At 43.0% G+C, this 13,739-nt stretch overlaps 1 protein-coding gene across 1 annotated transcript in view; it reads right to left on the minus strand.

Annotated features, from left to right (window-relative positions):
• The window catches only part of CMYA5 (cardiomyopathy associated 5), a gene marked incomplete at both ends in the record, with an annotated part of 51,926 nt that extends 43,897 nt beyond the window's left edge, over nucleotides 1–8,029 (minus strand). The window contains one exon of the mRNA XM_082013770.1: nucleotides 7,866–8,029. Within this exon, the coding sequence (XP_081869896.1) occupies nucleotides 7,866–8,029 (164 nt within the window). The remainder of the gene's footprint in view (nucleotides 1–7,865) is intronic.
• Between the last annotated feature and the right edge of the window lie 5,710 nt (nucleotides 8,030–13,739).

The raw sequence follows: 13,739 nt of genomic DNA on the forward strand, positions 1-13,739 counted from the left end.
AATAGCAAAAGCAATAAGCAATTAAAAGACTTTTTTTAAAGTATTTTTAGCATTAGGATAGTTATTTCAAAAAAGCATAGAAAAGCGAATTATAACACTCAAGCCCAGTATTTCTTGAGCAGACAGTAGTTTGTTTGGGCAAATCATGTTAGTAGCTGATGGAAAGAAAGGCGGAGTATCTGCTGGCAAAGGCAGAGGCTTCAGTAGAGCAGACAAAGCTGTGAAGTCTCTCTGACTCCCATGGCAGGATGTGGACCTACGGACACACAGTGTCATACTTCCACTGAACAGAGGGAAGGGTCACTTTCCAGGTGACTAGGAAAAAGCACTTCTTCTGCAAGAGTGACGAAATCTGGCTCCTGACCATGGGATCGGAGAAGCAGAAACTGGCTGACTGCCACAGGCTGTGACCCAGCACCACATGGGTGCCAGAGGCACCTGCAGGCTGCAGAGGTGGGGGGACTCCCCTGAGGAGTGATCGGCATTGCTTTGGAGGGCACTGACCACCTGTCAGAAGGCAGAGGTCTTTAAAGGAGAAGAGGAAAACCTGAGGAGAGTCATAGTCACTCCATCAAGCAAACTCTCTGAACTGTAAGGTTTTTGTAAAGGACACTTGGCAAAACTTCTCAGTAGCTACTGGAAACAAAAAGGTAATCCTGGTGCTAGCAGTGCTGGCCTTACCTTTCTGTGGATTTGCTCTCCAGATCACAGCACAAGAAGGACTGCCCTGGGCTGGCCCATGCTGATGTCTATGCAGACTGATGCACAGACCATCTCATCTCTGATACCCCGGTGCTAACTGAAGACTGAAGCCATCCTGTGGGACAACAGCCTGACCAGGCAGCGTTGGGACAACAGGGTATCAAAGTCCAGTGATGGGGCTTAAAGCCAGTTCTGGTGACTGGGCTAGCCTGGAGACTGTGACTAGCAGGACAGCCCACAATTCAAAAGCGAGTCCAACACTGCAGTGCTAACTAATCACATCTTAGCAAAAAAAAAAAAAAAAGCCCAAAACCAGCCCTCAAACAAATACAAACCCCAGGATGTACAGCTGATTATCTACCTTAGTGTAGTACTCTCTAGCAAGGCTGGATCCAGAAGGTAAGACTTACAGGTTGGAGGAAGAGGCAAAGCAAACAAACCTATACCATCTTTGCTGCTAGCTTTTCCTTTGCTAATTTAGTGGCTTGGCATTAGGTTGACCTGGGTAAAATAAAATAAAATAAAATAAAATAAAATAAAATAAAATAAAATAAAATAAAATAAATCAATAACAGTAGTACTGAGGAAGCTTTCAGGTCTTATGTGAGTCCACAATAACAGATGTCCGATCTTTTTTTAGATTTTTTAACTTCTAAGTATCCCTTACATATTTTTTAACCCATTTTTCTGCACGACCTGGTGTTATTAAATAAAACTCCATGCAGAACAGAGCAGCACTCCCACTTCAGCTGATCTTAATGAATAAGAATGGGCTGCCCTGTCCCTGCAAAAAGCTTGAATTATTCACATCATCTCATTTCCAAGGTTGTGGTCACAGTTCATATTCCTCTACAGTGTCATGAGGTGGTGCTTTATAGTTTTAAGATCAGAATGGAAGACATGTAAGTCAAGCATGTTCTCCCAATATTCTTCCACATGCTGCCCTAGTTTTGTATACAATTTCCATGCTGCACAGTAGTAGCTGAAAGACCCTTCTCTAGTCAGAGGAAGTGTCTGCGACTGCAAAAAGATGTTTGCAATGTTTCAGCTCCGTAAATGCAGATGTGAAGCCACTGACATCCAGGGACGAAAGCCAGATCTGCCTTTTTTCCATGTAGATATTTCACATCCAATCCTGTCATCACAGTGCTGTCAAGTCTGTTATTTGCATGCTAGGACTTCGGCTCAAACCTTTTATAATTCTTGAAGACACTGACAACCAGTTTTGTGCTTCCTGTTGTAATAGCTCAAAACCAGATTTTTCTTATCACCTCCTTCTGCTTCTCACAGCCCTCTGCTTCTCACTATGACTTCTGTACCGTGCCCGCTGGGATTTCAGGTTTCTAGTCCAGCCTGGCAGGCTTGGCACATATTCCCTTATGTATCATACCAGGGAAGAGTTTTCACCTCCGCAGCTGCCAGAGCAGTTGTGTTCAGACACGCTGATTGAGGTCTGTCCATCTGTGCTACACCACCACTATTGCAGAGAAGCACAGCCAGCCCATCAGCTTTCTAAAGTCCTTCAGAGCCTCTCTTCATTCTCTTCACATCAGACCTTGTCACTCCTGGCACCACCAAAATTTGTTGCTGTTTGCTGCATAACACCTTGCAAGCTGAAAACAACCCAGATAAAATGACTGAGATGTCAAGCTGTCGCAGTGGCCTGCAGTGACAAGATCTCTCATCCCATGAAGGCTCCTACTTGAGCCCTGCAGGCACAGTGCAGGGGAGGTGGAAATTGGTATTGGCCAGCTTACATTCGCAGTTGAAGGAAGTATTTTATTTTCTGTGTTTGTGTTTTTGTTCTGTACCTTTCTGTAGTTTCTACCTCTGTCATGCTGCCTTTGCCCCTACAGCAATCAGTATGCTCAGCAAGGTCTCTGTCTATTGCTCTGCATTTCCTAGGGCTATAGCTCATCCATCCTCTCCTTCAGGGTAAAAGAATTAGGAGCTACAGAAAGTCACTATTTTAAAACCAGCCTTTCACTTGTTAACCTACTGCTAACTTCCTTCAGTGTTAATGATGTCCCTTCTGGCAACACAGTGGCTCACGCATCTGTCCAAATTAAAATGAATAATTATCAAAAAGCAGTAAGACGGCTGCTCTCTCTGCTACAAAGCTGATTTTTATGAAGAGTAGCTGGCAGGCAAGAGCTGGGCCAGTCCCACATGCTTTGTTCGATCCCTGACACTTGCAAATGCCTGGGAAGGGACACAACCCAGTGCAGTGCTGATCTCTTTTCCAGATATCAGGTTGTGGCATGACCCAGCAGCATTGCTGGTCACAGCTTCAGATGCTGCTTGAGAAACCACAGCACCTCCATGTTCCAGCGATCTGCCTGCGTTCTGGATTCTCCACCGTACAGGTCATGGAGGGAGCACAGGTATCAAGCAAACATTTCAGTCTGGATGGGAGACTTCCTTTACACGTGATTTAACCACTTTGTTGAGAACTTACAGGGAACTTGTTGAAGTTTAAGTGTTATTTCAAATCCAAACTGCAATCTAGAGCTTTATTGAAGACTCAGTCAATACTATCTAAAAAGCTGAAGAGAGGCAAACACTGAGTGAAGTGCACTTCCCAGTTGCGGTGGGCTGTTGTCGGCAGAGGCCGGGATGTGCGGTGGGGTCACCAGTGGTGCCACTCCCTGCCGCAACAGCCCTGCCTCGATGCTTCGCCCCATTCAGCTGCTCCCGGTGCCCTGTCGCTCGAGCCTCTGCTCCGCTGTGCTCAAAATCGTTTGCGTGGGGCAACAGAAAGCTCCTGCTTTCCACTGCTCTCGCCTTCCCCACGTGTGCACCCGCAGCCAGTGGTGCATGAACGGCCCTGCCAGCCCCTTCCACCCCAAGGCAGGCACTGCCTCATCAAGGAAACTAAAATCACACACAAAGTCAGCCCCATACCCATTCCAGGCAAACGAGCTACCTGAAAACATTTATAAATTGGCTGCAGAGCCATTTTTATGTAGGTCCTGCATAAAGCGACCTTTCCACTGCAAAAGGAAATCATCCAGGAATGGTCCGAGAGACAGAACTGCGTCAGAGCAGCTGTTTAGAGAAATGGATATTCTGGTATGTAAACCAGTTAACCAGTAAGCTATTTTCCTATACCTAGACTTAATTCTCACCGTTACCAACACAAAAATTAAAACCTATTAACTTGATACTCATGTTTGCCTTAAAACACACAATACACACTTTCAAAATATTTTCCCTGTTTAGATGATTAGTTCTACATGGAGCTAGAAACAAAAGACATCTGCCACTATCTGTCTATCTCAGGTAGTAAAATGCCCAAAGGCTAGAAAATATTGCATGAACCCTCTGAAGATCAGTGGGTTATTCATGCTGACAAGGTAATAATGCCTTATCCTATCTTTATAATAGGTTCTGATGCTGCATGTTAGTCTCATTACTTGCATACAAACCTGTGTTAGGAAACCAAATTATTTAAAGATTACATAAAAAAGGGTAATAAAGATGTGAAACCCAAACTTCTATGCTTCTTACGTGCATGCATCATAATTTTGGGGCAAGTCATAAGCTCTCCTGCAGCTTTTGGGATTTTATTCCCCATGGCTGCTGCAGAAGGACTGGTATGGAAGCAGAATGGGTCAGTCAGGGCTCAGGGGCTGGTGCCCTAGCAGAACACCAAGGCTCTTCTGCTTCTTGCAGACAGGCAAGACAGGCACTTGATGACCTTGGGCCAGCCATCTTGCTGCATAACTCTCTTATCAAATCCATATGAGGATATTTAGTGTGTTTGAAAGGTGGAAATAGGAGCCAGTGGGGAATTTCCCGCTGACTGCAAAGTTGCACAGCCAGGTGCTGTTCAGCTGCATGCAGAGGAGCAAGACAAAAGCAGCAGAGAGCTTGGGGTTGTTAAAAATAAATCAATGACGACAGGGTCCAAGACAGTCTGTCTTCAGCCAAGTTTGCATATTGGTTACACCTCCTCTAACCTACATTTTCAAAGCACACACACGCAAAAAAATATCTTCTGCAACAGGGACTTGAAAACCTGTTTGTCAACAAATAATTAGCTTACAGCCTGAGTATGTCCCAGGGGCTGGGCCTGGCTGTTCTTGTTTAGCCAGCACCTCGCAGGAGTTCTGCCCAGGCACTCAGTGCAGGAGGCGGCCTTAAGCTCATCAACTGTGCTGACATTTGCAACAACAAAATTTAAGCAGTTAAAGAATCATTTTTATTTAACTTTACTAAGCTATTGCTGAGTGCTCAGTGCAGTTACCATACCTGTGCCAAACCCAAAATTTTACATCTCCTTTAACCTAATTAAGCTAATCAAATAGATTTAAATATACTCAGTTGCCACTGAGCACAGCTGTTAAAATCCTCTCTGGAAGACTGACCTCTCTTATTAGTAAGACAGTGGATAGAGAGAAACTCTGCAATGCTTAATGTAACTGAGAACTAAAGCGAATGGTTGCTGTGATTTAATTAAGCAGTGAGATGCAATGCCCGCGTTTGTGTTGCAGAGGCTGCCAGCCAGAATGAAGACCCAGCTAATGGGGAGCTCCACAACCCGTGGAGAAGCTGCCCTCCCTGCACAAGCAGTAAATAACTGTGAGGCTACACAAATTTCCTTCCCTTTAAGGGAAAGGTTAGCCATTCCCACTTATATTTTACCATTTGAGTTCTTTTATTAGCCATTTAATTGCAGATTGCATTAAAAAATATCCAGTCAGTTGTGCTTCAGCTGTCTGCAGTGAGTAGCTCCACTCCATGGATTTCAGCTGGCTTTCTCATAGGGTTGCACCCATGTGCAAGCAGCATTTACTGGCACATAACCCCTCTTTCTCAGCCAGTACAGGACTGAAGAGTCAACGTCTCCCTCGGGAGATAAGAAGCATTAGACACCAGGGTTGTCCCCCGCCACCACTTCTTTGGAAAACTAGCTCTCTATTCCCTCTGCAAGGAGGTTTTCCTACAGTCCTGGGCTATGTTTCCGTTTGACTTTTGTTCCCACAGTACTTGAGGTAGGCTGGGCTGTGCAGAGCCTCCCCACCTTTCTTTGGCCATCTTTTGCTCGCCCAGTGACCATCAGCAATGTTAGAAAGTGCTTTGAACTGTGATACACCCAGAACAGTTTGTAAACGCAGGATGGCTCCACAGCATTGAGATTTTAGGAACTGTACGACCCAAATTCCTTAAAAAACTGGTTTCTGGAAATACCTTAAACTGTCAACATTAATGTGTTTGTTCCTTCCCTGGTATCCAGCCAAAACTGATAGCCTTTACTCAAGAAAAGGAAGAAATCTTGCACCCTGATATGTGCCAGGGGACTCTCAGGCCCCACAGTCTCTTTTTGAAACCAACAGCGTTGGCATGCCGGAGGAAGCTGTCTGTATGGATTGGGTTGCAGGTGCCACTGTCTCGCTTGTTATTTTTCTGATGGTAGGAGTGCAATATTAGGACAAAAAACTGCAAGAATTAAGGAAAAACAAATATTTTAAAAAATCAAAGTGGTAAAATATTCCTCATTCTACCCCAAAAATCAGCCACACAAGTTGTAACCGGCAGTGCCAAGCACATACAACAAGTTTTTCCTTTTTTGGGGAAGAAGAGACTGAAGAGGGAAGGACAAAGGAAGCACAAAGGAAGAAAAGGCTGTAAAAAGGAACAAATTTCACTGTGCCACTGTAATCTTTGACCACTTCCTCTCTGACAAGCAAATCTGCAGAGCATTTGTGGTGCGTTGACCTCGCCTGGACACCAGATGCTCACCAAAGCCACTCCATCACTGCTCCCCCCCACAGCTGGACAGGGGAGAGAAAATATAAAAAAAGGCTAGTGGGTCAAGATAAGGACAGGGAGATCACTCAGCAAGTACCATCATGGGCAAAATAGACTCAACTTGGGGAAATTAATTTAATTTATTACCAATCAAATCAGAGTAGGATAACGAGAAATAAAACCAACTCTTAAAAACACCTTACCCCCAATCCCTCCCTTCTTCCCAGGCTTAACTTTGCTCCGGAATCCTCTACCTCCTCCCCCACAGTGACACAGGCAGACAGGGAATGGGGGTTGTGGTCAGTTCATAACATGTTGTCTCTGCCTCTCCTTCCTCCTCAGGGGGAGGACTCCTCACACTCTTCCCCTGCTCCAGCGTGGGGTCCCACCCACAGGAGACAGTCCTCCACAAACTTCTCCAATGTGAATCCCTCCTTCTTCATGAACTGCTCCAGCCTGGGTCCCTTCCATGGGGTGCCGTCCTTCACGAACAGACTGCTTCAGCGTGGGTCCCCCATGGGGTCACAAGTTCTGCCAGCAAACCTGCTCCAGCCTGGGCTCCTCTTTCTATGGGTCCACAGGTCCTGCCAGGAGCCTGCTCCAGGGCAGACTTCCCACAGGGTCACAGCCTCCTTCAGGCATCCCCCTGCTCCAGCATGGGGTCCTCCCCGGGCTGCAGGTGGAGATCTGCTCCCCCGTGGAGCTCCATGGGCTGCAGGGGTATAGACTGCCTTACCATGGTCTTCACCCCAGGCTGCTGGGGAATCTCTGCTCCGGTGCCTGGAGCCCCTCCTGCCCCTCCTTCTGCACTAGCCTGGGTGTCTGCAGAGCTGTCTCTCTCACATAGTCTCACTCCTCTCTCCGGCTGCAGTTGCTCAGGTTCCACCCCCGCCCCTTAAATCTGTTATCACAGATAACACTGTCACTGACCCAGCAGCGGGTCCATCTTGGAGCCAACTGGCATGGGCTCTATCAGACACAGGGGAAGCTTCTAGCAGCTTCTCACAGAAGCCACCCCTGCAGTTGCCCCACTACCAAAACCTTGCCACAAAAACACAATTCAGCATTTAAGATTGATATGTGACAAAGAGTCATCCAGTGAAGGAGGAGCAGAGGGAGATGCCACTTGAGCTGGCATGCTGGCGGATCTTTAAATAGAAAAGCTTTCAGGGAACTCAGGGCAGGCATTTACCACACAAAATTTAATTACAACCATACCCATCCAAAACACCCCCCATTAACAGCCTTCCCCACTTTTTATCTGTGGCAATTGGGGAAGGGAAGGGGGGAAGGCACTAAAACCAGCACCAGGCCCCAATCCTGCCTGCAACCCCCCCCGCCCCGGCTTGTGCTTTGGGCTGGAGCTGCCAGCTCCCCCCGCATCTGCACGTCTGTCAGGGCGGCAGTACCTGTTAGTCAGCTCCTCTGCTTCCTCTGGGTCCACAGCCGCCTCCTCCTCCTCCTCTTCCTCCTCCTCCTCCTCTTCCTCCTCCTCCTCCTCTTCCTCTTCATCCTCTACGAAGGACGAGGTCTCAGAGGCCCTGTCGCACTCGGCACCGCAGTACCCCTCCATGCCCTTCCCAGCTCAGGCCCTCGCCGGTGATTTTTACCCCCGACCCTGTCCTCCCCAGGGTTGCCTGAAGCAACTGTCATCCCCAGCAGCTCTCGCTTCTCCTGACTCAGGGCAGTCTTTAAATAGAAGTCAGCCAAGTTACAGCGCCGAGTCGCTGCCGGTCCTACCCTGGGTCCTAGCACCAACCGGGTGCTGGGACACGTGGCAGCAGCCGACAGCCGCCCCTGGCTGCTTGCCCCCTTGGCCTGCCCGCCAATGACGGCGACACGAGGTGTTTTTACAGCAGGGATGGGGCAGCCGGGCAGCAGCAGGGAGGCAGGAGCTGGGGCCCCAGCAGACCTTCCCAAGCCACCTCTAGCGAATTTGAGGTGCACGGCACAGATGAAAAGGGGCGTTTTCGTGTCTCCCCCAAGAAAGGTGCATTTGGCGCGTTCAAAAGCAAGTCCCATGCCAGAGCACAGCGAGTGCCTCAAATATGAGCTAGAGAGGTCAAATACAATTACCAGTGGATGAGCCTAGGATGCATGCTATTAATAATTAATATTGTGCTGTAAGACCTATCAGATGTGCCGTAGCTTTTAACAACACACACGGAATAGATTTGAACCGCCAGATTTGTCGGTGTGTTAAACCACAGGACAATTCAAATGTCCTCTTTGAGTGGACTTGAACCAATTTTAATTTAAAGCAAAGACAAACTACCTTACCATGTAGGGTTTAGGTTAAGCCACGTTTACTCCTTATTATTCTGCTTTTCACAGACAAAATGGAAATATTTTCAACTTGTACTAGCCTAAGTAATGACATTTTTTAAAATTATTTTTTAGAAGAGGGGGAGGAAGCACTGAAATTCTGATAGTAAATAAAGAACTCCCAATTTATTTCAGGTATAAAACATTGTATGCACAGTATAACTCTAATCTGATGTTTTTTTTTTTTTTTGTTCTTCAAATAAATAGCTGGCTATAACTCAATTGGCGAATTCCTCCTTGTGTTACAAGTACAAAAAAACTCAAGCAGGTATTTCTGAGTACAAACTCTCTCTGCAATGCTAAATTAAAATTCTACTGAGAGTGTCACTCAAAGTAAAATATTTCCTAAACACTACATACAGATAAAACCTGTCTGCTCTCTTGACCTACCCACTGAGGTACACAATTTACAAGGTCAGACCATAATTTGTCGAAGAAGTGTACTTGAAACAGGTACCAACTTAAGCTCCAGATATTATCATGAGCACTGAGACAGTGTATGCAGCACAATGAAATTCAAGGTAGAAGTCTTCACATTCTTTACACACTGAAGACAAGAGCATTACAATATTCTAGAAATGCTTATGTACGAAGCATATGTATATTGCACAAGTTTTGATTCAGTCTTCAGCACAGAAAGAGGAAGGTGAGTACCCTTTTACCAGAAGCCTTTCAAATTATTTTCAGAACTAGTGCTCTCCCTTCTGTACTTCTCTCAACTTAATTTGACCTGAAGTTGACCAAAATATCATATTCTTTCATGGTCTTCATACAAGCATCATACTCTGTAAAATCAATGAGGAAAAGACTTATACCAAAACACACAAAGATTAGAGAAAACAAGACAAATAAAAACAAACATTACAAAATACACGTGAGAGAACCCAAAGCAAGTAGAATCCATTAAATCAAGAGTAACATTCTGATGGACTTAAATTTAACACCAAATATACTGTGAATTAAGTCCAGTGACTCAAGTACAAGTAAAGCATTGGTTCCAAATAAGCATTTAGGGTGGTATTCATAAACTCTAACTTCGGGTTATCTACATCCTTTTATTATAGCTGCCCATTTCTCCCAAATAACTATGTCACTCTTCAGTTTGAGTCTTAAATTTGTTTTACATCGAATTCATCACAAGGGATATCTTAAAAATAACCTCTCAACTGTCAGAACACCTGAAGTTATAGAGAGTACACTTACACAATCATGTTTTAAGAGAAGTGAGAGCAAGGAAGCTAAAAAGTAAACGTCAAGTTTCACAGGATACAGTCTATGCCAATTCTGAATGGGAAGCTCTTGCTAACGTTTGGTCCTCCCGTACACCTCTGAACCTGTTAATTAAAAGAACTGCTAGAAGACTAAATAGAGTTCCTAAAATCCTAGACAAGACACTAACAGTTTCTGACACTATATAAAGTGAGAAATGGTAGGGAACCCCAATGCCAAAACTTTTGAACTACAAAACATGCAAAAACATTTTGACTAGTAGTCAAAACTAGCCCTAAAATAACAAACAGCATTTTTATTTCAAGTAAGAAACCTCAGACAAGTCAGCATCTTGCACACATGCTGAAACCTTGGTCAGCCATGAAAAACACCTTTTACCAAAGGTGTCTCAGAAATTTCCTGCTAGGGTGTATGCCAAGGGATGGGTGTGTGAATGTGTTTATTTTGAAATCAAGAAGGGAAAACTTCATGGTAACGCTAAGATTTATGATAGTCATTAGTGGATTTCTCCCTCTGGATGCCTGCCCAGAGTAGATGAAAATCCAGGCCATAAAACCCTGAACAACTTCAGACTAGGCAGAACTGAATCTAAAGTTAAAGTTAAGCTCCTACTCACTCTTCCCAAAGCATTTATTTTTGTGGTATTTTATCTGAAGTTTTCTGACGAAAGTTGCAGCTCACCATTTAACAAATACCATTATGTTCATTCACCATCCTTCCAGCTGTCTTAGGACTTCAAGGGAAAGTGGTACCACTTTTGGTTGCCTTGACAGGAGAATAATGTAATGTGACATGCGGTGAAATTTGTTTTCCAGACCTCTTGGGTTATTTTTTAATATGTGAACCACTTTCCATGCTCTTGCCAGACCACCCACTAGCTTCTTTTGCTATAAGCTAAACCAAGTTATACCATCTTACACCTTGCTTAGCGAACACAGTAAATTACGGGAGAGTTTTCTGTTTGAGAAGATGTGGCAAACAGGCTTGTCCTGACACAGTTGGGGAAAACTACCATCTAGACTTTGTATTTCTGATTATAAATGTAGCTTATCAGAAGTACATAAACTTGAGAAAAAAGCCAAAAGGATTTTTTTGAAAGACACAGGCCATTGTGATTACAGATCTTGGCTTGTATTAAAAATATCACCGAGTTGATGGGTTAATTTTTGTGGAGTTGCAGGGAGGTACCACAATTTTAACTGTCTATTTTAAAGCAGGCAGGAAGAAGCAGTTTCAAACATAAAGCAGTAATTCAAGGTGTGAGACACATTGACACCTTAGGTGATGCAAACATGTAAGAGACATGCACGAAGATTTGTGCCTCACATCCAACTCACCTGAAATACATGTTCAAATTTGGCAAAACTGTATGTCCTTCTTAGTTATCCTACATTGGGAAAGTTTTACATTTTCTAGACAGAGACAGCCAGCACCTTTAAAAAACCAAAAGCAGTCCTCCCCGCTCCCCAAAATCCATCTAAGGCTTGTATAGCATCTTTGAAACCAGCCATCATCCTGTACTAAAAACTTGTGCTTCCATTTTACATAAAGCAGATCAAAGTGAATGTTTCACTGAGACCAAGTCTACCACCCTATGAAGAGGAAGGGCAGTAAGAGGGAAGATACACAGAGAACATTTTAGTGGATTGACAGTTGGATTAAAACTGAAAGACTGTTTAAATTGCAGAAGGAAGCTGCTTTAAGAAGCAAGCCAGAAATATCACAGACAAGATCATGATGAAATATGTAGTAAGTAACCTCATAGCCCACAAGTAGTTTACAGTTTCTAGAACTTCTGAATTAAAACAAGTAAAACTTTTAAGTTCTAATTTATTTCAACATTTGCACAAGACGACATAATGCTTGTTATTTTACAGTTTATAAGGGTTTTCACAATCTTGTTAGAGACAGCAACAGATGAAACTTTTACCTGTACACATATGCAGCACAGAACAGCCATATAGAAGTTTATGATTTGCAACAGGGGCCTTACCTTTACAGGGCATCACCTTTTCTACTTAATTATAGGAAATATTTTAATTATGTAGTACAAAATAACATAAACTGGAAAAATAAGCTGTATCTTCCATATATAAACTTTATTACACTGGACACCATACAAAATATTAAACTTTAAAAGAGGAAAATGATTTTGACATCAATGGCAAGTACAGTTTTAACAATTAATTGGTCTTCAATAACAAATATGAGGCACAAATTGTGCTACAGCAGGTCCAAAAGAAGGTTCACAACTTCTTTTGGAACAGCTAAAGTTTTCAAGATTATTTAAATTCAATTTACAGTAGCTGACCAATTTAAATATTCACACAAAATCAAGACAGAAGCCCAGCTTATTGTAGAAGTGGTAGTAATGTGAGGTGTTTTGGCTTTTTTTTTCCCCAAAGTAGACATCACTATGACTTCAAATATGTAAAGGAAGCACTAAAAAGTATCTTGCCTGCTCTGTGCGAATATGAAGAATTTATGTATATTGATTTGTCCTTTGTTATTTCACCTTCTTTGTAGTGGAACTGTCACTTGACAATTCCAGTCTAGATTAGTGTTCTGGATATCCAGAACGCCACCAACCATAATTTAGCTTAATTTTCATAAATTGTAGATTGTTGTTCCACATAGAAGGGAAAAAAACCTGAAAAGTGCCAAGTTGAGCAAAAGTGCTTACTGCAGTTACGCAGATGTAAAGCATGGGCTGTCTCTTCATCAAGAAGTGGGTACTGTGTGCAATAACTTGCACATTTTTTATCTCTGAATGTCTATTTCATGGTTAAATGCATCTGAATTAATGATTACACAAATAACGGAAACAAGTAAGCATATCCCCATACTTTCCTTATAATGGATTTATTCTTGTGGTTTGCAGTTTGAATTTCTTCTAGAAGTCAAGAATGCAACCATTTTGAGAAAACATATTTTTGAATGCAGAGCTGTATTAACAAATGTGGATAATAAAATATGCAATCTTTCTTATAAACATTTCCTTAACAAAAGTTTACAGAGAAAAACATGTCATAAAAAACCATGGAGAAACTGCCTCTTGCTTTTGATACTTTATTTCAGCAGGATCCAATAGGAAGAAAGTGACAGAAGTTGGTTGTTTCCATTCATACAGTTGCTCTTAAAGGTAATACACAGTTCAGGTCTTTCTTGTCTTCTAACACATGCCAAGTCTGGGGAAAAAAGTACAAAGTTTTAACAGGCTAAATAATCTTTGCCACTAATACTTAAATACTGCTTACAATGGTAAGCCTCAGGTCCACAAAAACAAGGTTGATATTTTCTCCTTCTTGAAAATAGATGGGTTTTGGTTTTGTTTGTTTTTAAGGGAATTAAAAGCTACACAAAATGCAATGAACTATTGAGGAAGTTACAACCTTTCAAGAAGACAGTGGATTTGTGGAGACTGAGATGTTAACGTTATTTAAGCATTATACTGATATTCTGACTGCAAAATAATTGTCTCAAATTTACACGTCAAAATTCCTGATACAGGGTCTTATATATTCTGATATTTCCAGAACTTAACTGTGTCTTTAAAATAGGTTATTTAATTTTTCTTCTGTATTCTAGTGTGAATTCCAGGACACACCTGTCACATCTACAAGACCATGAAGCTGCAAATAACTGCAGCAACCCTCTTGCCTTTACACAGAATTCATTTAAACCACAATATGTAATGAAAACCACAGGAAGAATAATCTCTCAAGAGC

This window comes from Phaethon aethereus (assembly GCF_964289735.1).
Source record: "Phaethon aethereus genome assembly, chromosome: Z".
In the NCBI taxonomy this organism is placed as follows: Eukaryota; Metazoa; Chordata; class Aves; order Phaethontiformes; family Phaethontidae; genus Phaethon; species Phaethon aethereus.